Source organism: Myotis brandtii, unplaced genomic scaffold (genome assembly GCF_000412655.1).
Source record: "Myotis brandtii unplaced genomic scaffold, ASM41265v1 scaffold244, whole genome shotgun sequence".
NCBI classification, from domain to species: domain Eukaryota; kingdom Metazoa; phylum Chordata; class Mammalia; order Chiroptera; family Vespertilionidae; genus Myotis; species Myotis brandtii.
Genome location: NW_005359225.1, coordinates 2,517,141 through 2,540,522, shown reverse-complemented (window position 1 = coordinate 2,540,522; position 23,382 = coordinate 2,517,141). Strand labels below are relative to the sequence as shown.

Sequence of the window (23,382 nt, the reverse complement as noted above, 5' to 3'; positions counted from 1 at the left end):
CCCCCCTTCCCTCTGAGATTCATCAGTCTGTTCCATGCCTCCATGCCTGTGCATTGAGCGTCTGCCCCCTGGTGGTCAGTTTGTGTCCTAGTTACCGATCGAAAGGTCAAATGGTTGAACAGTCGCTTAGGCTTTTATATATATAGATATTTTATTGATTTCAGAGAGGAAGGGAGAGATAGAAATATCAATGATGAGAGAGAATCATGGATCGGCTGTCTCCTGCATGGCCCCACAATGGGGATCGAGCCTGCAACCCGGGCATTTGCCTGACTGGGAATCAAACCAGGACCTCCTGGTTGATAGGTTGATGCTCAACCACTGCCATACAGTCTTTTCTATCAGGCCCTTTCCAAAAAAGTGTTTGATGACTTAAAATTGAGGCTTGCCCTTGCTCTTGAAGGGGGCACAGTCAGGTCAGGAAAATGGGAAGCAGTAGGTGGTTGGTCAGCAGTAGGTTGGTCAAGACAGGCTAGAGCCAGCAAAGCCCCACTGGAGAGCAGAGTATTAGTTTCAGGAGTTTGGGGCGTGGGTTACCTCACTGAGGCTGCCCTGACAAACTACCCCAGCTGGGCGGCTCAAACAGAGGTTCTCTCCCATATACGGAGTCTGGAAGTCAAGGAGAAAGGTGTCAGCAGGGCTGGTTTCTCCTGAGGCCTCTCCTTGGCTCCTCCCTGTGTCCTCCGGTGGCTGACCCTGCCTGGGTGTCTGTGTCCTAATCTTCTCTTATCAGGACACTAATTCCCAGGGTAAGATCTTAATAGAACATCAGCAGCTTTCCAGGTGTGTCCTTTCAGGGTCCCATCTCCACTGATTGATTGGTCAGCACCAAGGCAGGGGGTCATTATCCAATGCAGCTGTTCCTGAGGGCAGCCATGGAGTCGCTGGTCTGGTTTTGTTTCTTTTCTGGGTCCGGAGCTGAAATACAACTGAGGCCGAGATGTTAACTCTAGGGAGGAAAGGTGAGGGGGTCCAAACCTCATGACCAGTGATATGCTAGGGGAGGAAAGGTCACCCTGGGAGCGAGGTCCCACCCTGCAGTTGTCCTTTGCTAGGCCCTGGGCTTTCTGTCTGGTGACCTTCGGTAGCTGGCTCACTGTCCTCACTCTGCTCATGTCTGTCTGTCTGCCCACCACAAATGGAAGGTCTGGATTGTTAACCTTGGTTCATGCAGCTTTTCCTCAGCCCCAGTTCCTGGAAAGGGCTGGACAGGCCGCAGAGGGAAGGCCACTTCTGCACCCATATTTGGGATAATAATAGCATGAGGGTCTTACGTTTGCTCATCAAATATTGGTTAGTTCCAGGGAACAAATGTCTGGTACTAAATTAAGAAATGCCCTTTAACTGCACTTTACATCTGTGTCCCGAGCTGACACTGAGCCCTCCTCAGAATGAAGGCCAAGGGTCCTAGACCCCTCCACAATCCAGCCCCCGCATCCCTTCCCTGACAGCCCTCCCTTCAGCCCCGACCTTGCCCCTCACACTCTGGGGTCAACAGTGCTGAACTTCCGAAGCCCCGGGGTTTGCAATGTACACTGACCTGGAATAGCCCTCCCCAAGTTCTTTTTCTGGGAACTCTTGTTTGTTCATCTCAACCCAGTTCAAACTCGACCTCCTTTGACAGCCCCACCCCACCCGAGAGCACATACCTCTGCTCAGAAAGGTAGCACAGGGTGGGTTAAGAGCAAGGACTCAGAGCTGGGCTGCCTGGGTTCGGATCCTGACCCCATCCTTGCTAGTTGCTGCCTGAGCATCAGTCTCCTCACCTGTGAACTAAGGGTAATGAGAGCAATCATCCCTGGGGTTTGTTGTGATTGAAATACACAAGCGCTGAAATCAGTACCTTGCATCCAGGAAGTGCTGTATAAAAGTCTTAGCTATTCTCATAATATTTTCTCTCAGGGGACACAGTGCTGTATAAAAGTCTTAGCTATTCTCATAATATTTTTCTCACCTCTCAGGGGACACGCCACAGGACTTCGAGGCTTCCCTGTGCCTGACCACAACCTCGGCCCCTGCCTCGACCCCCTCCAATGGCAGTAGCTGTTCCGGCTACACGGAGGCCCAGCACCTGGCTGCGGTGGGAATAATGTTCATGGCACAGACCCTGCTCGGTGTGGGCAGCGTGCCCATCCAGCCCTTCGGCATCTCCTATATCGATGACTTTGCCCATGGCAACAACTCTCCCCTTTACCTCGGTGAGGAGTGGTACCACCCTTCGGGCTCTGAGGGCGGGCCAGGCTCAGGTAGGAGGACCAGAGGCCTGGAGTGAGTGGGGTCGGAGGGGTAGCCTCTGTCCCATGTGGCCAGTGGAAGTTCAGAGTAGCCCTGGACATTTCCCAGGCTCAACCTGGGGAGACAGGCTGCTTTGCCCAGTGGGCACTGCCCTGCAGGGAAGCCAGGGTCAGGATGGCCTAACCGAGGTTTTGTGTTGCAGGGATCCTGTTTGCAGTGACGATGATGGGGCCAGGCATGGCCTATGGGCTGGGTGGCCTCATGCTGCGCCTTTATGTGGACATTGACCGAATGCCAGAAGGTGAGCCCCAAGGGCACACAGCTGTCCCCAGGGGCACAGGGATGCTAGCTAACTGACTGTTGGTCTCCCAGGAGACACCGAGCCAGGCAGTCCAGGTGCAGATCCCAGCAATTCCACTGACCTTGGACATGCTTCTTAACCTCTCTTTTTTCTCATCTTTGAGATAGACTCTGTCCTGTCTACCTCCCAAAGGTGCAATCAGAATCCAGTGAGATGATGGAGATAAGCTGTAAAGTGCCATCAGATAAGGAACTATGATTGTTGTCACTGTTATCATGTCTTCACCTTGTTCCATCCCTGAGTCCCCCAGATCCCCAGCCCTGTGGACAGACAGGGGTGCATACTCTCTTAGCCTGTGGGGAGCGCCCATCTTTAGGGGGAGAAGACCCAGGTGAAGCAGAGAGGACACTGGCACATCAGAGAAAATGTTTGGAGCAGGACTCAGTCCCCTTGGGCCTCTCTCCGATGAATTTACTGGGTGGTCTCTAAGGACCCTTCTAGTGTTGTGGAGTGCGAGCGACAGAATGACCAGAACTCCAGACTGATTAAGATTTAGAGAGCCTTTATCGACTGGCCAGTGTCCGCTCCTCCACTCGGGAAGCCCAAGAGAGAAGCGGCCCCGACCATCTGCAGAGTCCAATATTTAAAGGGGACAACTGCATCCGTGCTCAGGTTCCCATAGCAAGCAAAGCCAAGTTACAAAAGCTAATTGCGTAGTTTTAGCCAAGCTATTCATCATCCACCTGTTATTCATTTCTGGGTAACTTAAAGGTCAGGACTATTCTTAATTTTGATCTGTCTGTTCTTTGAGGGCCTGTTGCTCAGGTGTGTTGATCTGTTTGTTCTTTGTAGGCCGTTGCTCAGGTGTGTGAGCTCAGTTCCTAGAAACTTTGCACAGGCTGTCAAGCGGCTGAGGAGGCTAGGTGATTAAGCAGGCCTAAAAATCTTCCTACTCTGCAACACTAGTTCAGACCACCTCAGAGTTTGGGAACCTGTGTTGAGGGCACCAGGTAGTAGTCAGAGGGGGCCAAGGGGTGGGACTGGAACTTGGTATGAAGGCAACTGAGAGGGAGGAGTTTTGGGGGTCCTGACGCTCTGGTGCCCTGTGGGGGGTGGGAAGACATTCCTTTTAGAACAGGTCACTGTGGCATCCCAGCTGCCTGCTTGTCACACCAAGCAGTTCTGAGCCCCAGCTATGCCTTTTGCCTTCTGCTGCTCAGAAGTCCTGTCCCTTACCTGGAGAGTTTCCAGGAAGCCCTAGAAGCCTCAGGTGATAGAGGTAGGATTAGCTGGACATGCAGATTCTGCTCTTGCTCTCTGGCTCTGCTCAATGATGCCTCCAGCCAGGACAGGTCTGGGCAGCTCTGAACAAGAGTCACTAGGACAGCCCCGCCCTACCCCACCAGGCCTCCCTATCTGCTAGAAAACTGGGCCTGGGAGCCAAGTGGGACTTCTGGTTGCACTCAGCTCTCTCTCTCTCTCTTGAAGTATAACTCATGGGAGTCAGGCCTCCCTAGGTTCCTAAGACACACCCCAGCTCTTTTGGCATCATCCTGCAGATGTGGCACCTCCACAGACAGATGTGAATTCCTAGTCCTTCTTTCTATCTGGGGAATTTCATGGGTGGGTGGATCATGTCCAGTGCAGGCACAGACTGGTATGTGAGACGTGGAGGAGTTGGGGAGCTACGTGTGTGAACTCTCAGCAGCCTGGCACAGGAACAGGGGGAATAATAAGTGGAGGAGGGCATCAGTGCTAAAGCCAACTCCATTCCCAGCTTTACAGATACATTTGCTGAGTGCCAACTGTGTACCCTGGCCTCTGCCCAGGAGGCGCTCGGGATCAGCTACCTGGGAACCAGTCTGACTCATGGGGCTGCATCCATCTGTAATAATAGAAGGGTAATATGCTAATTAGAATGGATGTCCTTCTGGACGACCTTCCGGACGAAGCCCGGGCTGCTAGGGAAGCCCAGGTCCTGGGTGCCAGAGGGAAGCTGGTGCCAGCAGCTGGGGGAAGGAAGGCCTACCCTTGCACAAATTTTGTGCATCGGGCCTCTAGTGTTATTATAAAGTGTTTGAAGATACTGTGACAATTGAAAGAGGAGGGACTTAACTCAGCCTTGAGGTCAAGAGTTTGATGGGAGGATGTGGGCACTGCAGACAAGAGATATATTTGGGATAATCTAGTCCTAATTACATCTAGTGGAAGATCAAAATCACCTGGGGAACTTGTTAAAGGTACAGATTCCTTGGTCACCTTCCCACCCCACCCCATGATATTTCTAAGTTAGTTTTAGGTAAGACCAGGTATTTTTGATAAGCACCTCTGGTGATTTTAATCATCTTGCATGTCTGAGAACCTCAAGAATAATCCTAACCATCAATCTCTCTCTCTATATATAAAAACCTAATATGCAAAGTGTCCCCTGGGGAGTTTGATTGCTCGCTATGACGAGCACTGACCACCAGGGGGCGGCGTGGAACGAAGGAAGGCCTCGGCCAGCAGCCGGCAGCTGCTAGGGACCCTACCCATGCATGAGTTTCATGCACTGGGCCTCTAGTTTAATAATAATAATGATAGTAACAGTAAAATGGAGAAGTGCAAACACCTATATAGAACATACTGTGTGCCAATACTATTCTAAGTGCTTTTTACATGTATTTATTCAAGTAACTTGCCCAAAGTTATGTTAGTAATGGAATTCAGACCCAGCAGTCCATTTCCAAAGTCCATGACCTTGACCATTACACACGTTGCTTTAGTAGTTGAAAACCCCAAGGCCCACAAATGGTCAGGGACTTGCCCAAAGTCATGCAGGACATAAATGGCAGCGCCAGGATCATAATCCAGGTCTCCTGACTCCTTCCTAGGCAACCTTATGTCTCAGAGGTCAGTCCAAGGGTGGTGGCCAAGAATCGAAGGTCCATCTTGAACCTAATATCACCATGGTCTTCTCTTCCAGGTGGTATCAACTTGACTTCAAAGGACCCCCGATGGGTGGGTGCCTGGTGGCTGGGCTTCCTCATCTCTGCTGTCGCCGTGGCCCTGGCTGCCATACCCTACTTCTTCTTCCCCAGGGAGATGGTCAAGGAGAAAGATGGGCTTCACTTCCAGCGAAGGGTCTTGGTAATTGTCAGCAAAGTAAGCTCCCTCTATGTCTCTATCTTGGTCCAGGCTCAAGCCCCCACTGATGTGTCCTCCTATGTAACATTAAACTTCCTCCCTCCTGGGCACTACACAACTTACAAAGCCACTCCTGTTGTGCTCCGCTGCCTCCCCCCAATAGCCCTGAGCAGTGAGCATTTCCTGCCTCTCCCACAGCTGAGGAGATCAAGGGCCAGAGATGGAAGTGACCTGCCCAAGATCACAAATTTTATTATACTCTGAAATTTTGTGCATTCATTGTTTTCTTTCCCCAAGTATGGGAGTGTAAAGGAATAGCACTCCTGTGTTTCTCCTTTACTCACACATGTACTTCTGTGACCAGATTCCCTGCGGCATCCGCCGGGTGTCCTAAAACTTAACTTCATTCTGACTCTATCTACCAGGAGATAGCATCAGATCCCATAGCTTAAGGCAGCGGTTCTCAACCTGTGGGTCGCGACCCCTTTGGGGGTCGAACGACCCTTTCACAGGGGTTGCCTAAGACCATCGGAAAACACATATATAATTACATATTGTTTTTGTGATTAATCACTATGCTTTAATTATGTTCAATTTGTAACAATGAAAATACATCCTGCATATCAGATATTTACATTACGATTCATAACAGTAGCAAAATTACAGTTATGAAGTAGCAACGAAAATAATTTTATGGTTGGGGGTCACCACAACATGAGGAACTCTATTAAAGGGTCGCGGCATTAGGAAGGTTGAGAACCACTGTCCTAGGAGCTCTGTGTCCAGAACCAAGGCCAAAGACTGAATATTAGAACAAACAATTCTCCTAGCACGCCTGTTTACAAGCGTTTTAGGAGCTCTGCGTCAGGAACCGGGGACAGAGACCTGCATATGTATAACATATACAATATAATATACATCTATAATTATTTCACAGGGAAGTCATTGATGATAAATCACAAGCATAAATTAAGTCAGTTGTTGATAAGCAGCTGTAATTTTAAAGGGATATTTATAAAAAAACATGTTGACTATTTTGCAGCAAGAATAATTCTACTTAATGTGGTTTCACAGGGAAGTCATTGATGATAAATCACAAGCATAAGTTAAGTCAGTTGTTGATAAGCAGTTGTAATTTTAAAGGGACATTTATAAAAAAAACATGTTGACTTTTTTGCAGCAAGAATAATTCTACTTAATGTTGCGGGTTGGTGCATTTAAATATGCTTTTGCTGTAATATATGATATCGCCTCGTTCTCAGAGCAGGAAAGTTTGGGCCTAGGAGCAAGGACTGAAAACGCCTCTGCCTAGAAAAGCTGGGATTTGAGCCCAAGTCTCTCTGAGCCCAGACCAGCCTTCTTTAGGAACCTTCCCACCTCATCCCGCTGCTGGAGCACAGGGTGTATGTGTGGGGCCCCAAGAAAAAGGCTGCTGGAACGGCCATCAGGGGCCAGCAGCGATGGCATCGGCCCAGGGAGCAACCAGTGCGCTGGCTGTGAGGTGGGGCATGGGAACGAGTCCGGGAGACACCCAGGGGTGCTGCTCTGTTGTGGGAGGTCCCAGGACAGTGAAGGGCTGTGCTGATGCTGGATCAGAGTCAGGAGAGGCACGCACTGGAGAGGGAGCAGTTTCGGGGAAAAGGAAAGCTTGGAACCACAGATGGCCCTTCCCGGTTCTGCCTAGCTCAGGTCAAAATTTGAATGAGCTAGAATTCCTAGAATCTGGGGAAGAGTTCTTAGAAGTGAGGGTGATCATAGAGGAAAGGGAGAGCCTGGTCACTGGTGATGAATAATTTCCAAGTTGAGTCTTAATATAGAACAGAAAGAATGGCCACTGGGCCTTAGGGTGGATTCGGTAGGAGAGATTTGTCTATGCGGGGCTCAGTCACATGTCAGTCAGGTGACCTTGAGCAAGTCACTGGCTTATCGTGTTCCGTTGTGGAAGATGCTGAGGCTGGATCCCTGGAGCCTAGTGTGTGCTCCTTGCTCCTGAGCATGCGTGATGCCTTGAGTTGAAGCTGCTGAGATGCAGAGATTTAGGTTTTAAGAGCTCTGTGTCTGTGATGCCTCGAAACCCTGGTCCCCAGGCTGTGAACTTGCCTGGCTGTCTGCATTCATTCTGTCAGTACCTTGGGGATGGAGAGCGGGGAGGGAAGGGGGTGAGAGGTTCTTAAAAAAGAACCAAAGGCTGAGAACATGATGATCTGCTTCCAGCAGCTCTCAGGCAATAAATATTGATGTGGGAGGAATTGTTCCCCTGCCTCCTGAGGCTGCCTTGACTGTGTCTGCGTAGTTACTGGGACTGGCCCAGCTCACTCAGGCCAATGATGGGGAGGTAGATGGACCAGGAGGAAGGGCCCAATTAGGTGGAATCGGCTGCACAGAAGTCCAGGCCCCCAGACATGGGATGTGTTATCTTCTGCAGGGTGTGGGGACAGACAGGGGGAGAAAGTGGAGAAAAGATTACTTTGGAAATCCCTTCGAGCATCCCCTCCCAGGTTCAGGGGTCCCCTAAAAGCCCTCCTACAAGTAAATGCAGTTTCTAATGATACCCAGGAGACGGTGGGATGTAATACAAGGACTGTATGACCCAGAGAAGGTCTCTGAACTCAGTCTCACTTCAATTGGACAGTTCTACTTTTCTGTATTTTTATTTCAGTCTTTTGAGTGAGATTTTAATTAGGAAAAGGGTTCTGTTGCTGAAAACCAGTTTTAAAAACACTTACCTAGTCTAGTACCCCCATTTGACAGAGGAAGAGACTGAGGCTAAGGAAGAGAGGTGATTGGCAGCTGATGTGGCCCAAAAGGCACCAACAGGGGCAGAAGTTAGACACATGGCTTGTGCACCATAGTGACCCAGGTATGAATCCTGGCTCTGACACTTACTGATTCTGAAATCTATAAAATGGGTATAACCAGCTCTAGCCAGTTCGGCTTAGTGGATAGAGCGTCAGCCTGTGGACTGAAGGGTCCCAGGTTCAATTCCGGTCAAGGGCACTTACCTTGGTTGCAGGCTCCTCCCTGGTCCAGGCTCTGGTCCAGGCCCAGGGCTCATGTAGGAGGCAACCAATCGATGTGATTCTCTCACATCGATATTTCTGTCTTTCCCTCTCTCTTCCACTCTCTCTAAAAAAATCAATGGAAAAAATATCCTCGGGTGAGGATTAAATAAATTAATTAATTAAATAAAATGGGCATACTAATAAAATCTACATCTTGAGTTTTTTGTAAGAATGAAATAAGGCAAAGTGGTGAGGTAGGCAGTTTAATGCCTGACACTCGGATTCAATAACCAGGAGCACTTGTTCTTAGTATCTCTCTCTGATCAGGCCAACTCTTCGGAGGGAAAATAGTGGAAAATTACCTTTTTTTCTAATTTTCTTTTTATAGGCTTTTCTATATTCTACTTTCACTATATTCCATAGAAGGTTTAAGACAGCTTACACCAAACACATGTGCAGTACTAGTAAAAAAGTGGGAAAGTAGGCTAAGGTGTATTGCTTACTTTGTACCATGGGCTGCTCTAAGCCCTTGATGTATTCTCCCATTTAATCTTCATTACCCACCTATGAAATAGGGTTAGTTACTACCCCCATTTTACGCCAGAGGGACTGAATTACAGAGGGATTAAATAGCTTGATCAGATAACTAGTGAATGTTGAAGCTACAACCCAGACCCAGGAAGAGCATTGCAAGAGCTCAATCAAGGCCAAGAACAGGAAAAGAGAAATAACAGAAAAAGGTTATCAGACTTAGAGAAAGAAACATCGAAGTGTGACCAGCCAGCATGGCTCAGTGGTTGAGTACCGGCCTGTGAACTAGGAGGCCATGGTTTGGTTCCTGGTCAGGGCACATGCCCGGGTTGCAGGCTTGATCCCCAGTGTGGAGCGTGCAGGAGGCAGCTGATCAATGATTCTCTCTCACTAGTGATGTTTTTATCTCTCTCTCTTCCTCTCCTTTCCTCTCTGAAATAAAAATATATTTTAAAAAAAGAAACATCGAAGTGTGGAATATAAAGTCAGTTCATATCATTGAGCCTCTAATTTGTTTTTGAGCTTTCTGGCGGCCAAAGGGAAAGAGACACGTGGCTAGTTGTAGGAATCTCATGATAAGAAAGCCAGAAGCATGTTGCTCTCCTCACAGAAGTTCAGATCCCCAGGCACTCTGCTACAAACCACGGCCTCCCTCCTGTCGAGGAAAGCAAGTTTAGTGGATCCCCCATCCCTGTGGCTGCTTTCTGTGGCCACATGTGATGGAAGCTGAGGGCTGACAGAGGTTCCGTATCACTTGCCAGGGGGCTGGGGACACAGCTCCGGGCCAGAACCTCCTAGGATTCCAGCTTCCCCTGAGGACAGCTCCTGGATCCATGATGGCCCGGCAGACGGACGGCGGGGCCTTCCACACAGCAGACCACACAGTGTCCCGTGCCCTGCAGGCTTGCAGCAGTCAGCACCACGCAGCCCCAAGAGGGGAAATTCTAACCAGCCCTCGGGCCAGCCTGCTGACCTGGGCAAACCACAGCCAGATGGGTCGGACTCCAAGCCCTGCTCTGAGCAGAGGCATGTTTCCTGTTTCTGGAGCCCGCTATTAGTCAGGAGTCCTCAGCGCAGATCTGGGAAGAGGGGGTGGACATTTGTGGAGCGCACAGTGACGGGAACCAGGGACCGAGGGTGTTCCTGGTACCCGAGGGCTGTAAACTACGTGGCTGTTTATGTGTCTCGGTTTCCCTATTCCACGTGTCCTGGCCTCCTCGCCTGTGTCACTGTGCCCTTGCTTCAAATGACTTCTCCCTTCCTGTCTACCCAAACGCAAACCTCACTTCTCCCTGGATGCCTTCCCTGAACCCCCAGCCCCTGAAAGTCTGTCCCTCCCCTCCTATCTCCAGCCCCCGTGTTCTCTTTCACAGCGAGAGACAGGCGTGAGGTGGGGCTACCAGAGAATCTGAGTTCAAGTGCCTGTTCTGCCAAATTCTCCCCAGGAGACACTTCCCCTTTGGGGGGCCCGAGTTTCTTCTGGGGAATAGGTGCAGTAATAACCCTTGCACCAGCCTGTTGTGGGAATTAATGACATGGTGGAAGTGAAAGTGCAGTGTAGACCATACGGGGTTGTACACGTGGCCACAGATGACATTGTGGTTGTTTTTAACTGTTCACTTGAGGACGAGGAGTCCCAGGCAAGGAACTCGCAAGATTCTGCCTGTCGAAAGGGAAAGCCTGCTCCTGCGTGATAAGAAAAGCTGGGGAGTCGTCAGTCTATCCCTGCCCTTCCTACTTCCATTCTCGGGGCAGCACCGCACTCCTAGCACCCCTCCCCCTCAGGTACCAGGACCCTCCCACACTGCTCTCCCAGAGCCTGGCTAGGACTGAGGCAGGACAAGGAGATTCCCATTCTCTTTAGGCAGCAGGTCCAACATAAATATTATGTGAGCCACATGTTCATTTTAAATGCTCTAGTAGCTACATTCAAAAATAAAAGACATTGATTTTAATAATATATATTTTTTATTTATTGGGGTGACATTGGTTTATAGGATCATATAGGTTTCAAGTGTACATTTCTATGACACGTGATTTGTATATTGCATTGTACACCCACCACCCACAGTCATCATATATTTGGCCGCCTTTACCATTTATTACTACCCCCATCCTTCCCTCTGGTAACCACCATACTGTTGTCTGTGTCTATGAGTTTCTGTTTTATATCCCACATGTGAGTTAAATTATATGGTTCTTAGCTTTTCCTGACTGACTTGTTTCTCTTAGTATAATTTTCTCAATGTCCATCCATGTTGTCGTAAATGGAAATGTTTCATCTTTTCTGAAGGCTGAGTAGTATTTCATAGTAGCATGTACCTCCTCTTCTTTATCCAATCCTCTATTGAAGGACACTTTGGTTGGCCACCATAGATAATGCTGCAGTGAACGTTGGGTGTGTCTATGAGTTTCTGTTTTATATCCCACATATGAGTTAAATTATACGGTTCTTAGCTTTTCCTGACTGACTTGTTTCTCTTAGTATAATTTTCTCAATGTCCATCCATGTTGTCGTAAATGGAAATGTTTCATCTTTTCTTATGGCTGAGTAGTATTTCATAGTAGCATGTACCTCCTCTTCTTTATCCAATCCTCTATTGAAGGACACTTTGGTTGGCCACCATAGATAATGCTGCAGTGAACGTTGGGATGCCTATATCTTTGTGAATAAATGTTTTCAAATTTTGGGGTAGATACCCAAAAGAGGGGTTGCTGGGTCATAGAGTAACTCTATTCTTAATTTTTTGAGGAACCACCATATTGTTTTCCATAGTGGCTGTACCAGTTGACATTCCCACCAGCAGTGAAGGAGGGTTCCTTTTACTCCACACCCTCTCCAACACTTGATATTACTTGTCTTGTTGATAATAGCCATTCTAATAATTGTAGTTTTGATTTGCATTTCCCCAGTAGGGAGTGAAGTTAAGCCTCTTTTCATATATCTGTTGGCCATTTGTATGTCTTCTTGGGAGGGGTGCTGTTCATGTCCCCTGCCCCCTTTTTAAGTGGATTGTTTATTTGGTGTTGAGTTGAATGAGTTCTTTATATATTTTGGATATTAACTCCTTGTTGGAGCTCTTGTTTGCAAATATCATCTCTCATTCAGGTGGTTGCCTTTCGTTTTTGTTGGCAGTTTCTTTTGCTGTGCAGAAGCTTTTGAGTTTAATATAATCTTCCTTCATTTATTTTTGCCTTTACTTCCCTTGCTTTTGGGATCAAATTCATAAAATGTTCTCTAAGGCCAAGATCCATAAGTTTAATACCTATGTATAATTTATTGTTTCAGATTTTGTATTTAGGTCTTTGATCCATTTTGAATTAATTTTTGGACATGGAAACAAACTGTAATCTAATTTCATTCTTTTGCATGTGGCTTTCCAATTTCCCAGCACTGTTTATTGACAAGGCCTTCTTTTCTCCATTGTGTGTTTTTGGCTTCTCTGTCAAAAATTATTTGCTCATATACGTGTGGTTTTATTTCTAGGCTCTCAGTTCTGTTCCATTGGTCTGTGTATCTGTTTTTCTGCCAATACTACGCTGTTTGGGCTATCATAGCTCTGTAGTACAATTTGAAGTCAGGTAGTGTGGTACCTCCAGCTTTGTTCTTTTTTCTCAGCATTGTTTTGGCTCTTCGGGTCTTCTGTGGCTCCATACAAATCTGATGATTGCTTTTTTGTTCTATTTCTTTAAAAAATGACATTGGGATTTTGATGGGGATTGCATTAAATCCATATATTGCTTTCAGTAAAATGGCCATTTTAACTATGTTGATTCTTCCAGTCCATGAACACAGAATATCTTTCCATTTCATTATGCTTTTTTCAAAATCTCTCTCCTCTCTCTCTCTCTTACCCAAGGATATGTTATTATTGATTTTTAGATAGAGAGAAAGGGAGTGGGAGGCAGAGAGAGAGAAACATCAATCAGTTGCCTCTGGTTGCCTCCCGTACAACCCTGACCAGGAATCTAACCACAACCCGGGTATGTGCCCTGACTGGGAATTGAACCCTCCACCTTTCAGTGTACAGACGAGGTTCCAACCAATTGAGCCACACCAGCCAAGGCTTTTTCAATCTCTTTTAATAATGCTTTGTAGTTTTCAGTATATAGGTCCTTCCCACCCTTTGTTAAGTTTATTCCTAGGTACTTTATTCTTTTGGTTGAATTGCAAAAAGAATTGTTTTTTTATTTCTGTTTCTGAAGTTTCATCATTTGTATATAAGAACTAAGTATAAAAATCAATTTTTGTACATTGGTTTTGTATCCTGCAACTTTTCTGTATTTGTTTATTGTTTCTAATAGAATTTTGGTGGAATCTTTAGGGTTTTCTATACAGAGAATCTTGTCATCTGCAAAAAGTGACATTTTTACTTCTTCCTTCCCAATTTGGATGCCTTTTATTTCCTTCTCTTCCCTGCTTGCTCTGGCTAGGACTTCCAGAACTATGTTGAGAGTGGGTATCCCTGTCTTGTTCCTGATTTTAGAGGAAATGATTTCAGTTTTTCACCATTGAGTATGATATTGGCTGAGGGTTTGTCATTTTACTGAGTGTTTTAATCATAAATGGGTGTTGTATCTTATCAAATGCTTTTCCTGTATCTATTGATAAGATCATATGATATTCATCCTTTCTTTTGTTAATGTGGTGTATTACATTGATCGATTTGCATATGTTGAATCATCCTTGTGCCCCTGGAATGAGCCCCACTTGATCATGATGTATAATTTTTTTAATGTGTTGTTGTACTTGATTTACTAGTATTTTAAGATTTTTGCATCTGTATTCATCAGAGTTATTGGTCTGTAATTTTCTTTTTTTGTGTTATCCTTGCCAGGTTTTGGTATTGGGGTTATGTTAACCTCATAAAATGTATTACGGATTATTGCCTCTTCTTTAATTTTGAGAGTTTGAGGGGGATAGGTATGTTTGAATGTTTGGTAGAATTCACTAGTGAACCCATCTGGTCCTGGATTTTTTGGGAGGTTTTTGATGGTTGTTTCAATTTACTCACTGTTGGTCTACTTGGATTTTCCAGTTCTTCATGATTCAGTCTAGGAAGGTTATATATTTCTAGGAACTTACCCATTTCTTCTAGGTTATTGAATTTGGTGGCATATAGTCTTTCATAGTATTCTAGTATGATCCTTGTATATCTATAATGTCTGTGGTAACTTCTCTTTCATTTCTGATTTTGTTTATATGAGTCTTTTTTCTTTAGTGAGTCTAGGCAGGGTTTATTAGTTTTATTAATATTTTCAAAGAAGCAGTTCTTTGTTGTATTAGTTTTTTATAGTCTTTTGTTCTCTCTTTCATTCAATTCTGTTCTAATTTTTATTATTTCCTTTCTCCTGCTGACTTTGGGTTGCTTTTGTTCTTCTTTTTCTCATTCTTTCAGGTATAATGTTAGGTTGTTTACTTGGGATTTCTCTTGTTTCTTGAGATAGGCCTGTGATGATATAAACTCCCACTTATTACTGCTTTTGCTGCATTTCAGGAATGTCATATTGTCTCTATATACCTTTTGATCCCACCTTTTATTTCTTCTTTGACCCAATCATTTTTTATTAGTATGTTATTTAATCTCTATGTATTTGTGGGTTTCTTTTCTTCCTTTTTGCAGTTGATTACTAATCTCAAAGCATTGTGGTCAGGCAATATGCTTGATATAATTTCAATCTTTTAAAATTTGTTGAGGCTAGTTTTGTAACCCAACATATGGTCTACCCTTGTGAATGTTCCATGTGCACTGGAGAAAAATGTATAATCTGATGTTCTGGAACAAAAGGCTCTGTAACGGTCAATTATGTCCATTTGGTCTAATGTGTCATTTAAGGCTGATATTTCTTTATTGATTTTTCTGTTTGGATAGTCTATCTAGAGCTGTCAATGGAGTATTAAGGTCCCCAACTATGACTGTTTTGGTCTGTTTCTCCCTTTAGTTCTGTTTTATATATTTTGGTGTTCCCTGATTGGGTGTGTATTAAGAAGTGTTATGTCTTCTTGATGTAGTGTTCTTTTTATCATTATAAAATGTTCATCTTTGTCTCTTGTTACCTTTGTTATCTTAAAATCTCTTTTGTCAGATATAAGTATGGCTACACCTGCTGTTTTGTAGTTGTTATTTTCTTGGATAATCAATGATTCTCTAATAATAAATTTTATTTAGCCCATTACATCTAAAATATTATCATTGTAGTATATCATAAATATAAAAAATTAATGTTAACATAAGAAACTTCAAACCTGTAGGGAATTTTTATGTGTTTATTTGAGCCAAATTGATGACAGTGCTGAGAAGCAAGATCTCAAATTCTCTGGAGAATGACAGTTTTGGAATTTTTTACATATTTGGAATTAAGGAGGGAATGTAAGGAAGATTACATGGAGGTGGGAGAAAGCAAGGTGGGATAGGATTACAGGACAGTTAACAAGATTATGTGCTCCCTCGCCCTTGCCGGTGTGGCTCGGTTGGTTGAGTGTCATCTCCTACATGGAAAGGCGATTCCTGGTCAGGGCACATGCCCAGGTTGTGGGTTCGATTCCCGGTCAGAGCGTGTGCAGGAGGCAACCGATTAATGTTTCTCTCTCTCTCAAATCAATGAAAACATTTTTTTTTTTTAAAGAGAAGATTATGTGCTCCCTTAAGGGTGGTTAGGCTTCCCAGGAGTCTGAAAAAAAGGCTTTTCAAAGGTGTGTTAACCTAGATCCCTGGTCAGCAAACTGCGGCTTGCGAGCCACATGCGGCTCTTTGGCCCCTTGAGTGTGGCTCTTCCACAAAATACCACGTGTAGGCGCGCACGTACAGTGCGATTGAAACTTCGTGCCCCATGAGCAGAAGTCGTTTTTTTGTGGAAGAGCCACACTCAAGGGGACAAAGAGCCACACGTGGCTCACGAGCTGCAGTTTGCCGAGCTGCAGTTTGCCGACCACTGACCTAGATGAACAGAAACCATGGGCAGAACTTGCTTAAGGCAATATAAGCTTTTACTAAAGAAGTTATATGCCTGGTGAGTGACTACCCACCATGACCTGCCCAGTTAGCAATTTATGACCAGATCACCGGGTGAGGTTACTTGGACTGGTCAGTTTTATTATAGAGCCCCTTTGTGTCCACATTAATAATGAGATATTGTCCATTCTTTCATTTTCATGCTAAGGCTGTGACATTCAATGTGTCTTTTATATTTATGTCACATCCCAGTTGGGACTAGCCATATTTCCAGTCCTCAGTGCCACGTGGGCCGGTGGCTCAGACAGCACAGCTCTAAGGTATAAATGAATAACAGCCCCACCATACCTCACCAGGAGAAACGGGACAGAATGGTGGGATTTCAGGCTCCTTCACATCGCACCACAAAGGGGCCTCCTAATTCTGCCAGTTCTGCACCAGGGGCTCTGACTTACAGGGCTCAGTGGATGAAGCGTGAGTTTCCTACTTGGCAGGTTTGAGCTCAGATCTTAGTTCTGCCACTTTCTAGCTGTGTGATGTTGAGCAAGTTACCTAACCTCACAGCGTGTTTGCTTGCGTGTGGAGTGCTTAAGTCTCTTCCATTGCAGGTCCCAGTGAGGATGGAGCGGGAGCGTGCGTACAGAGCCAGTGGCCTGGTGTGCCTGCCATCTCCATTCTGCTAGGCCCCTGGGGTGCTTGGTGTAGACCCTCTGCCCCGCTCTGAGCCAGCAGCAGTCTAAGAGTTTACTTGCAGCATGATAGTATCTCCTGTTGACGTTCTCATTTTTCTTCCAAGAGCCTGGCATTGGCTGCACCCACTACCTGTTGGAACCACTTCTTGCATTCCTTCTTTCCTCTATTTATCAGATATCTGCTATTTTGCCCCAGGCCCTTGGCTAGGCACCAAAGGGTTTTTTGTTGTTGTTGTAGTTGTTTTTATTTTATTGATTTCAGAAAGGAAGGGAGAGGGAGAGAGAGATAGAAACATCAATGATGAGAGAGAATCATTGATTGGCTGCCTCCTGCATGCCCTCCCAGGGGGGATCGAGCCCACAACCTGGGCAATTGTCCTGACCAGGAATCAAACCGGGACTTCTAGTTCATAGTTCGATGCTCAACCACTGAGCCACGCTGGCTGGGCAAGCACCAGAGTTTTGACAGAGAACAGGGTCCCTGAGGGCCAGTCTTGAGCCAACCAGCACCAGGGAGCCAGGTGGAAGAAGGCTGGGACAGTGTGCCCCTGGGGTGGGGGTGGGCTCTTGCAGATCTCAGAGACTAGCAGGGGAGAGATCATGAACAAGCTTCGACTCATACCAAGTATAAACACTTCTTTATCTTCTCTGAAAATTAACTTAACTTTCACATGGAACGCCCATCCTGCCAGATCAGCAAGAAATGCAATCTCAGCCCTAGCCGGTTTGGCTCAGTGGATAGAGCGTTGGCCTGTAGACTGAAAGGTCCCAGGTTCAATTCTGGCCAAGGGCACATGCCCAGGTTGCAGGCTTGATCCCCAGTAGGGGGTGTGCAGGAGGCAGCCAATCAATGATTCTCTCTCATCATTGATGTTACTCTCTCTCTCTCTCCCTTCCTCTCTGAAATCAATAAAAATATATGAAAAAAAGGAAAAAAAGAAATGCAGCATAAGTCCATCCTGTCCCACGTGGTCCCCCTCAACAAGCTTGGAGGTAGGAGTTCGGTGTAGCTGAGGACAAGGGAGCCCAGCCTCCCCAGGTTAGCCTGCAGCCTGCCCCCTCGAGGTAAACTGTTCTCTGTTGCTCATGGAACCCACAGACGGCTTGACCCCACCCCTTCACCCCTCATTCCCAAAGGCCTCTCCTTCTCCTCGCACCCTCCTCCGCCCCGCCCCCCCTCCACACACACACACATACATACACAACACCCAGCATACTTTTTCAATGGCCTCAGGCTTTGGGAACAAAGGCAGGGAAGGAAAATCTGAAAGCAATGGAGAATTGCTTTCTGTCCTGCCGCAAACCTCCCCTGAAGCCAGGAAACCCAGAGCTTTGCTACCTGCTGAAATAAAAGAAAGGAGAAAGGAATAGCCCAAGAGGGGAAAACCACAAGAATTGATGTTTGAATGGATTTCCCTGCTGGGCGAGGCCAGTCTTGAGCCAACCAGCACCCGGGAGCCAGGTGGGAGAAGACTGGAACAGCCTGCCCCTGGGATGGGGGCGGGCATGAGGTTCTGAAATGTGGGAAAATCCAGTATTTGCCTCCAGTGGCTCCCTTAAAAATAAAAAAATAAAAAGGTGAGAAAGGAAAGAGAAAGTGTTAGACACAGACCGAAGGGTGAGGCCTGTAGGGACAAAGGCTCCGTGGGAAGAGAAGAGCTTTATATGATTTATTTGAACCAACCTGATGACAGTGGCTGGGAAGCAAGATTTCAGATGCTCCGGAGAATAACAGTTCTGCAGTTTTCTTTATACGTTTGGAGTCAGGGAGCAATGAAGGTGGGAGAAAGCAAGGGATAGCATAGTTAAGATATAGGTTCTCCTGAGGATGTCTCTGAGGGTCTGCGAAAGAGGATTCCTCTGGCATTTCAAAGGTGTGTTGGCCTAGATGCACAAGAACAACGGACAGGACTTGCTTAAGGCAGAGATAAATCTTGTACTATAAATGTCATAGGCCTGGGGTGTGACTACTCACATGACCTGCCCAGTTAGAAATTTATGATCAGATCCTCCTGTGAGGTTCCTTTCCATCACTGCACTTGTCAGTTTTATTACGCAACCTCTTTTTTGTCCATAAGAGGCAGAACCAGAGGACCCCCAGGTAAGTTTTCCAGCCCAACCTGCCCTCCCGCATGGACCAAGGGGAAGTCAGCCTCTGCTTGCATGCTTCTAGTTATGGGGAACTCACTTCCTCCCAGGGCAGCCTCCTCCAAGGTGCTCTTGACACTGGGCTTCAGTCTTCCTCCATAGAACATGTTACTTCTAATTCTGGCCTTAGGATGCGGAGAAAAATGGAGTGAAATCAGACCCACTTGATCACTTACATTAGAATGAGCCTGTGCCAGTAGCAACTTCTCCAAGATTTCATTTCTTCATCTAAAAACTGTGCACAATAATAATACCTGCAAGAAAATATTATATTAGAGCAAGGCGGGTGGAATACTCAGCACTCAGTGACCTTGGTTCCCCCTTCGCTCAGGGTGAACCAGCCAAGTGCATAGGCAGGGGTCCTCAAACTACGGCCCGCGGGCCACATGCAAATACAAATATTGTATTTGTTCCGTTTTGTTTTTACTTCAAAATAAGATATGTGCAGTGTGCATAGGAATTTGTTCATAGTTTTTTTTAAACTATAGTCCGGCCCTCCAACAGTCTGAGGGGCAGTGAACTGGCCCCCTGTTTAAAAAGTTCGAGGACCCCTGGCATAGAGGCTCTGGAGTCGAGCTGTCTGAGTTCAAATCATAGCCAGACCACTTACTAGTTGTGTGACCAAGCAAGTTACTTTATCTCTCTGTGTCTCCATTTTATCCCCTAAAAATAGGGATTATAATGGTACCTACTTCAGAAGGTTGCTGTGAGGTTTCAATGAGTTAATGCATTAGTTGCTAGAATAGCACCGGGCTTATAACAGGTGCTTAGTAACCATTAATCATTCTCATAATTTCCTCCTTCCCTTCTGACAATCAGAAGACGTGATTGTGGCCCGGCGTCTCTTCCTTCCCAGGATAAAAGTCCTCTTTTGTAGGCCACCCTCGCGCAGCTGGGAGGTCACACTCCAGGGTGTCCATGAGTCCCCTCATAGTGTGAGGGTAGAGCTGAGCAATCCTCTCCGAGTGTGGCCTGACTCATGTGAGAGGAGAGGAGCTGTTGCCTCTTGCCTCTCCAACCCTCTTCTCTTCTTCTCACGGCAGACAGTATAGGACAGATAAGCCTGTAGGCCCAACCAACCGCAACCTCTAGGAAGGCATAGGTCACTGGAGGCTCTTGCTATGGTGACTTTCCAAGTGATGATAGCCATGAGTGATATAATAACTGGAGGTAGCGGTGTGGTGTTAAGTTCAGATAGAGGTTGGTGATGCTGATGGCAAGAAAGACAGTGGCAGGGATAATGATGATATTAGAGACAGTGATAATGGTATTGGTGATTCTTAGAGTCATGATTTCATTAGTGATTCTGAAGTGTCAGGTGACAGTGATGATGATAATTGATTGTGCTGGTGGTGGGTGACTATGACAGAAACAATGATAATAATTAGGACAATATTGGTCATTTATTCATGATAATATTGGTGATGTGAATGGGGTGATATTTAAGATGATGGGAATACTAATGATGACTGGAGTTATGGTGGTAATTTTCATGGTAACGTTGGTGATTATGATGATGTTAATGATGGTGAAGACAAAGTTTGACCACTGGAATTTCATCCATTCTTTCAAAACTACTTGTATGATGAATGTTTTCCAAAAACTTATCATAGAAAATGACTAAACCACTAGAAGTACAATTGCATGTAACAAGCATATAGGTAATTGCAGATGAATGAATATTCAAGTTCTTAGCTGTGGTGTTTAAAAATTCTTCATTGCCTCAGAGGTGTGGCATTGACATTTTGGAAGGCAAAACAAAGAATTAGTCAAGAAGTCATGAGTTGAAGCAAATGATGAAAATTAATATTTTATTTAACATTGGTCACCTCACAATAAATTATGTAGAAAATACATGTTTGAATACTTTTAATTGCTGGGCGATAAAATCTGTTTTCTTAAAAACACATACAGAGAGAAAAAAACACTTGTTATGTACCTATAGGGCCAAGAACAAATAGATCACTGCTGGCCCCTGTTGCTCCTGAGGAGGTGACAGACCCCCACCCCCTCCTCTCCCAGAGTTCCCTTCCCCAGCCCACAAGCATCTCTGAGCAGGATGTCTTGTCCACCTGACCCCCTTGGTTGTGTCTTCCCAGGGTAAAGACTCCTCTGAGCAGACCCCTGAGGAGTCCCCAAAGAAGCAGGATGGCCTAGCCCAGATTGCACCAGACCTGACCGTGGTCCAGTTCATCAAAGGTAGGTGAGCTCAGGCCAGAGCTGGAGGGGCATTTGAGACTGTACAAGCTCTAGCCCCTTCCTGTCTTTCTTGATTCATCTTCCATACCTATAGGCCTCTCCTGAGCACCCTACACTTCTTGTGAGTCTCTGCTCATATGACCCCCTCTGCCTGGAACATCATTTTTTATTGCTATCAAAATCTTCCTTGTTCCTCTAGGTCAAAATCAAGTGCCACTGCTCTCCTTGGCTCACCTAGCCTGGCTCCCCTCCTCTCGGCTCTCTGAACCCTTAGGGCTTCCAGATCAGCTCAGATCTGTGCTGCACACTGGTCCAGTCCTTCCCCCAGCAGTGAGCTCCTGAAGGCCAGGGCCTGTGTCATCTGTGACCCCCTCTCCCAGCTACCACTGAGCCCCACTAGCAGAGGGCTCTCAGTAAATATTAAATTCCCAGGCAGTGGTTTGGGTAGAGGGAGCTCTGGGCTAAAGTGCAGAAACCTGGACTTTTGTCCTGGACGATTGCTCCTCTCTGGGCCTTGGTTTTCCCATCTGTGCATTGGGGTTGGGGGGCGGGGGTAGATTCAATGATCTAAGATCCATGCCACCCTAATCCTGAGACTATGAGCTCAGTTGATCAGTAACCAGGGTCCTTGTTATAACCAGGCCATCCTCTCTGGAGATTCTGATCCCATGACCACTGATTGCCTGCTGTGAGCCAGGCTCTTGTACGACCCTGGACGTCAGGTCAGAGACCTGGATTAGAGGCCCCAACACTGACCAGTGCACAGTCTTACGGAAGTTCCTTTCCTCCCCTAACCTGCGTTTCCTCACCTGAAAGATCGGGTCTGTAATCCTTTCTCAAGGACTATTAGAAAAATCAAATGGGATGATGAATGGAAAGCCCTTCGTATATTATTTTTTTAAACTCTACTTATATAAGGTACAATTATTATTTCAATTATCACTCCTTGCACTACTGTTATTATTCTGACTGTATCCTGGGATAATAAATCAAGCTGCTTGTGGTTTAAGGGGGTGATAACCACAGGGTTTACATCATGTTCCCACTAAGGACTTTTGCAATAGGAATTTAATTAAGCCCAATCCTTGGGAAACGTTTCCTAAGACATGATGTTGGGATATCAGTCATCTAGCCCCCAGTTCTCCAGCGTCCCAGGGAAAGGGGGCGTGGACCCCTTTGAGCTGGGCCTAGAGGGAGGGGCCTGGGCTCCTTAGCCTCAGCTCACCCTCAGCTGCTGGGGGTGCTGGCACGCTGCTCCATGGGGGAGCTTATTAATCATTGCTTTGGCTCCTGCCCAGAGAGAAGTTGGAGCCAGTCACTGAAACTAGGTCCTGGAGTGGGTGTCTGGGGCCAGATTGTCTCTGGTTGTTTTAACTTCTACACAAGCCTGTGGGAAACCGGCCAGCCAACTGGCTGCTGGGCCTTCTGCAAGACTCCAGAGGGACCAGTCTGACCCTGAGGCTTGGCCTTGACCCCCTGGAACCATGGAGGAGCAGAGGGAGGAGGAACCATGGTCCTCCAGCTGGAGGAGCCCTAAACTCTTGGGGAAAACAGTCCCTGAGCTAAGGAAGTCCCCTGTCTGATAGGGGAGACATAGTCCCTGAGGGGGAGAGGCCCTGGTTGAGGGGAGAGACAAGTGTCTGTGCTGGGGGAGGTCCCTGTCCAATGGCGGATACATAATCCCTGAATGGAGGGAGAACCCACCTGCCTTGTCTAATGGAGGAGGCCTGGCCTCTGTGCTGGAGGAGCCCCTGTCTGATGGGGGAGACATTGTCCTTGAGTTAAGGGAAGTCTCTGGTGAGTGGAAGAAACACAGTCCCTAAACTGGGGGGTGGGGGGGAGTCTGTTCTATTTGAGGGGGGTACCTGGCCTCTGAGCTGTGGGAGGCCCTTTCTGATAAGGCAGACGTAGCCTCTGAGTGGAGAGAGGCCTGGCTTGTCTGATGGGGAGACATTGTGCTAAGCCAAGGGAAGCCTCTGCCTAATGGATCAGACACCCTTCTGAGCTGGAGATGGACCCTGGGGTTTCCCTTCAAGTACCCTAAGTGCCCTTCAAGAATTTTCCATCTGTTCTAGGACCAGGCTGCCGATGCTGGAGATAGCAAATGGGCACTGCAAGTTATTGGCACAGGAGAATGGGATGGAAACAGTTAGTAGATGGAGTCAGGCAGCTAGAGGCCCAGGAATATGGCAGGG

At 46.5% G+C, this 23,382-nt stretch overlaps 1 protein-coding gene and 1 long non-coding RNA gene across 3 annotated transcripts in view; one reads left to right on the top strand and one right to left on the bottom strand.

Annotated features, from left to right (window-relative positions):
- SLCO2B1 (solute carrier organic anion transporter family, member 2B1) overlaps positions 1-23,382 on the top strand; it is a 59,479-nt gene that overhangs the window by 21,230 nt on the left and 14,867 nt on the right. The window contains exons 5-8 of one of the 2 annotated variants that reach the window (XM_005867062.2): positions 1,962-2,198; positions 2,438-2,536; positions 5,502-5,665; positions 21,088-21,187. In XM_005867062.2, coding sequence (XP_005867124.1) covers positions 1,962-2,198; positions 2,438-2,536; positions 5,502-5,665; positions 21,088-21,187 — 600 coding nt within the window. Of the gene's footprint in view, positions 1-1,961; positions 2,199-2,437; positions 2,537-5,501; positions 5,681-21,087; positions 21,188-23,382 lie in introns of both variants that reach the window. The other variant, XM_014540415.1, reaches the window with a different exon arrangement.
- LOC106726254 lies at positions 17,778-19,288 on the bottom strand. Its single transcript, XR_001362282.1, has 3 exons — positions 19,029-19,288; positions 18,525-18,587; positions 17,778-18,395 (listed from the first exon to the last, which is right to left on the bottom strand). It is a non-coding gene; the product is annotated as an uncharacterized LOC106726254 (long non-coding RNA).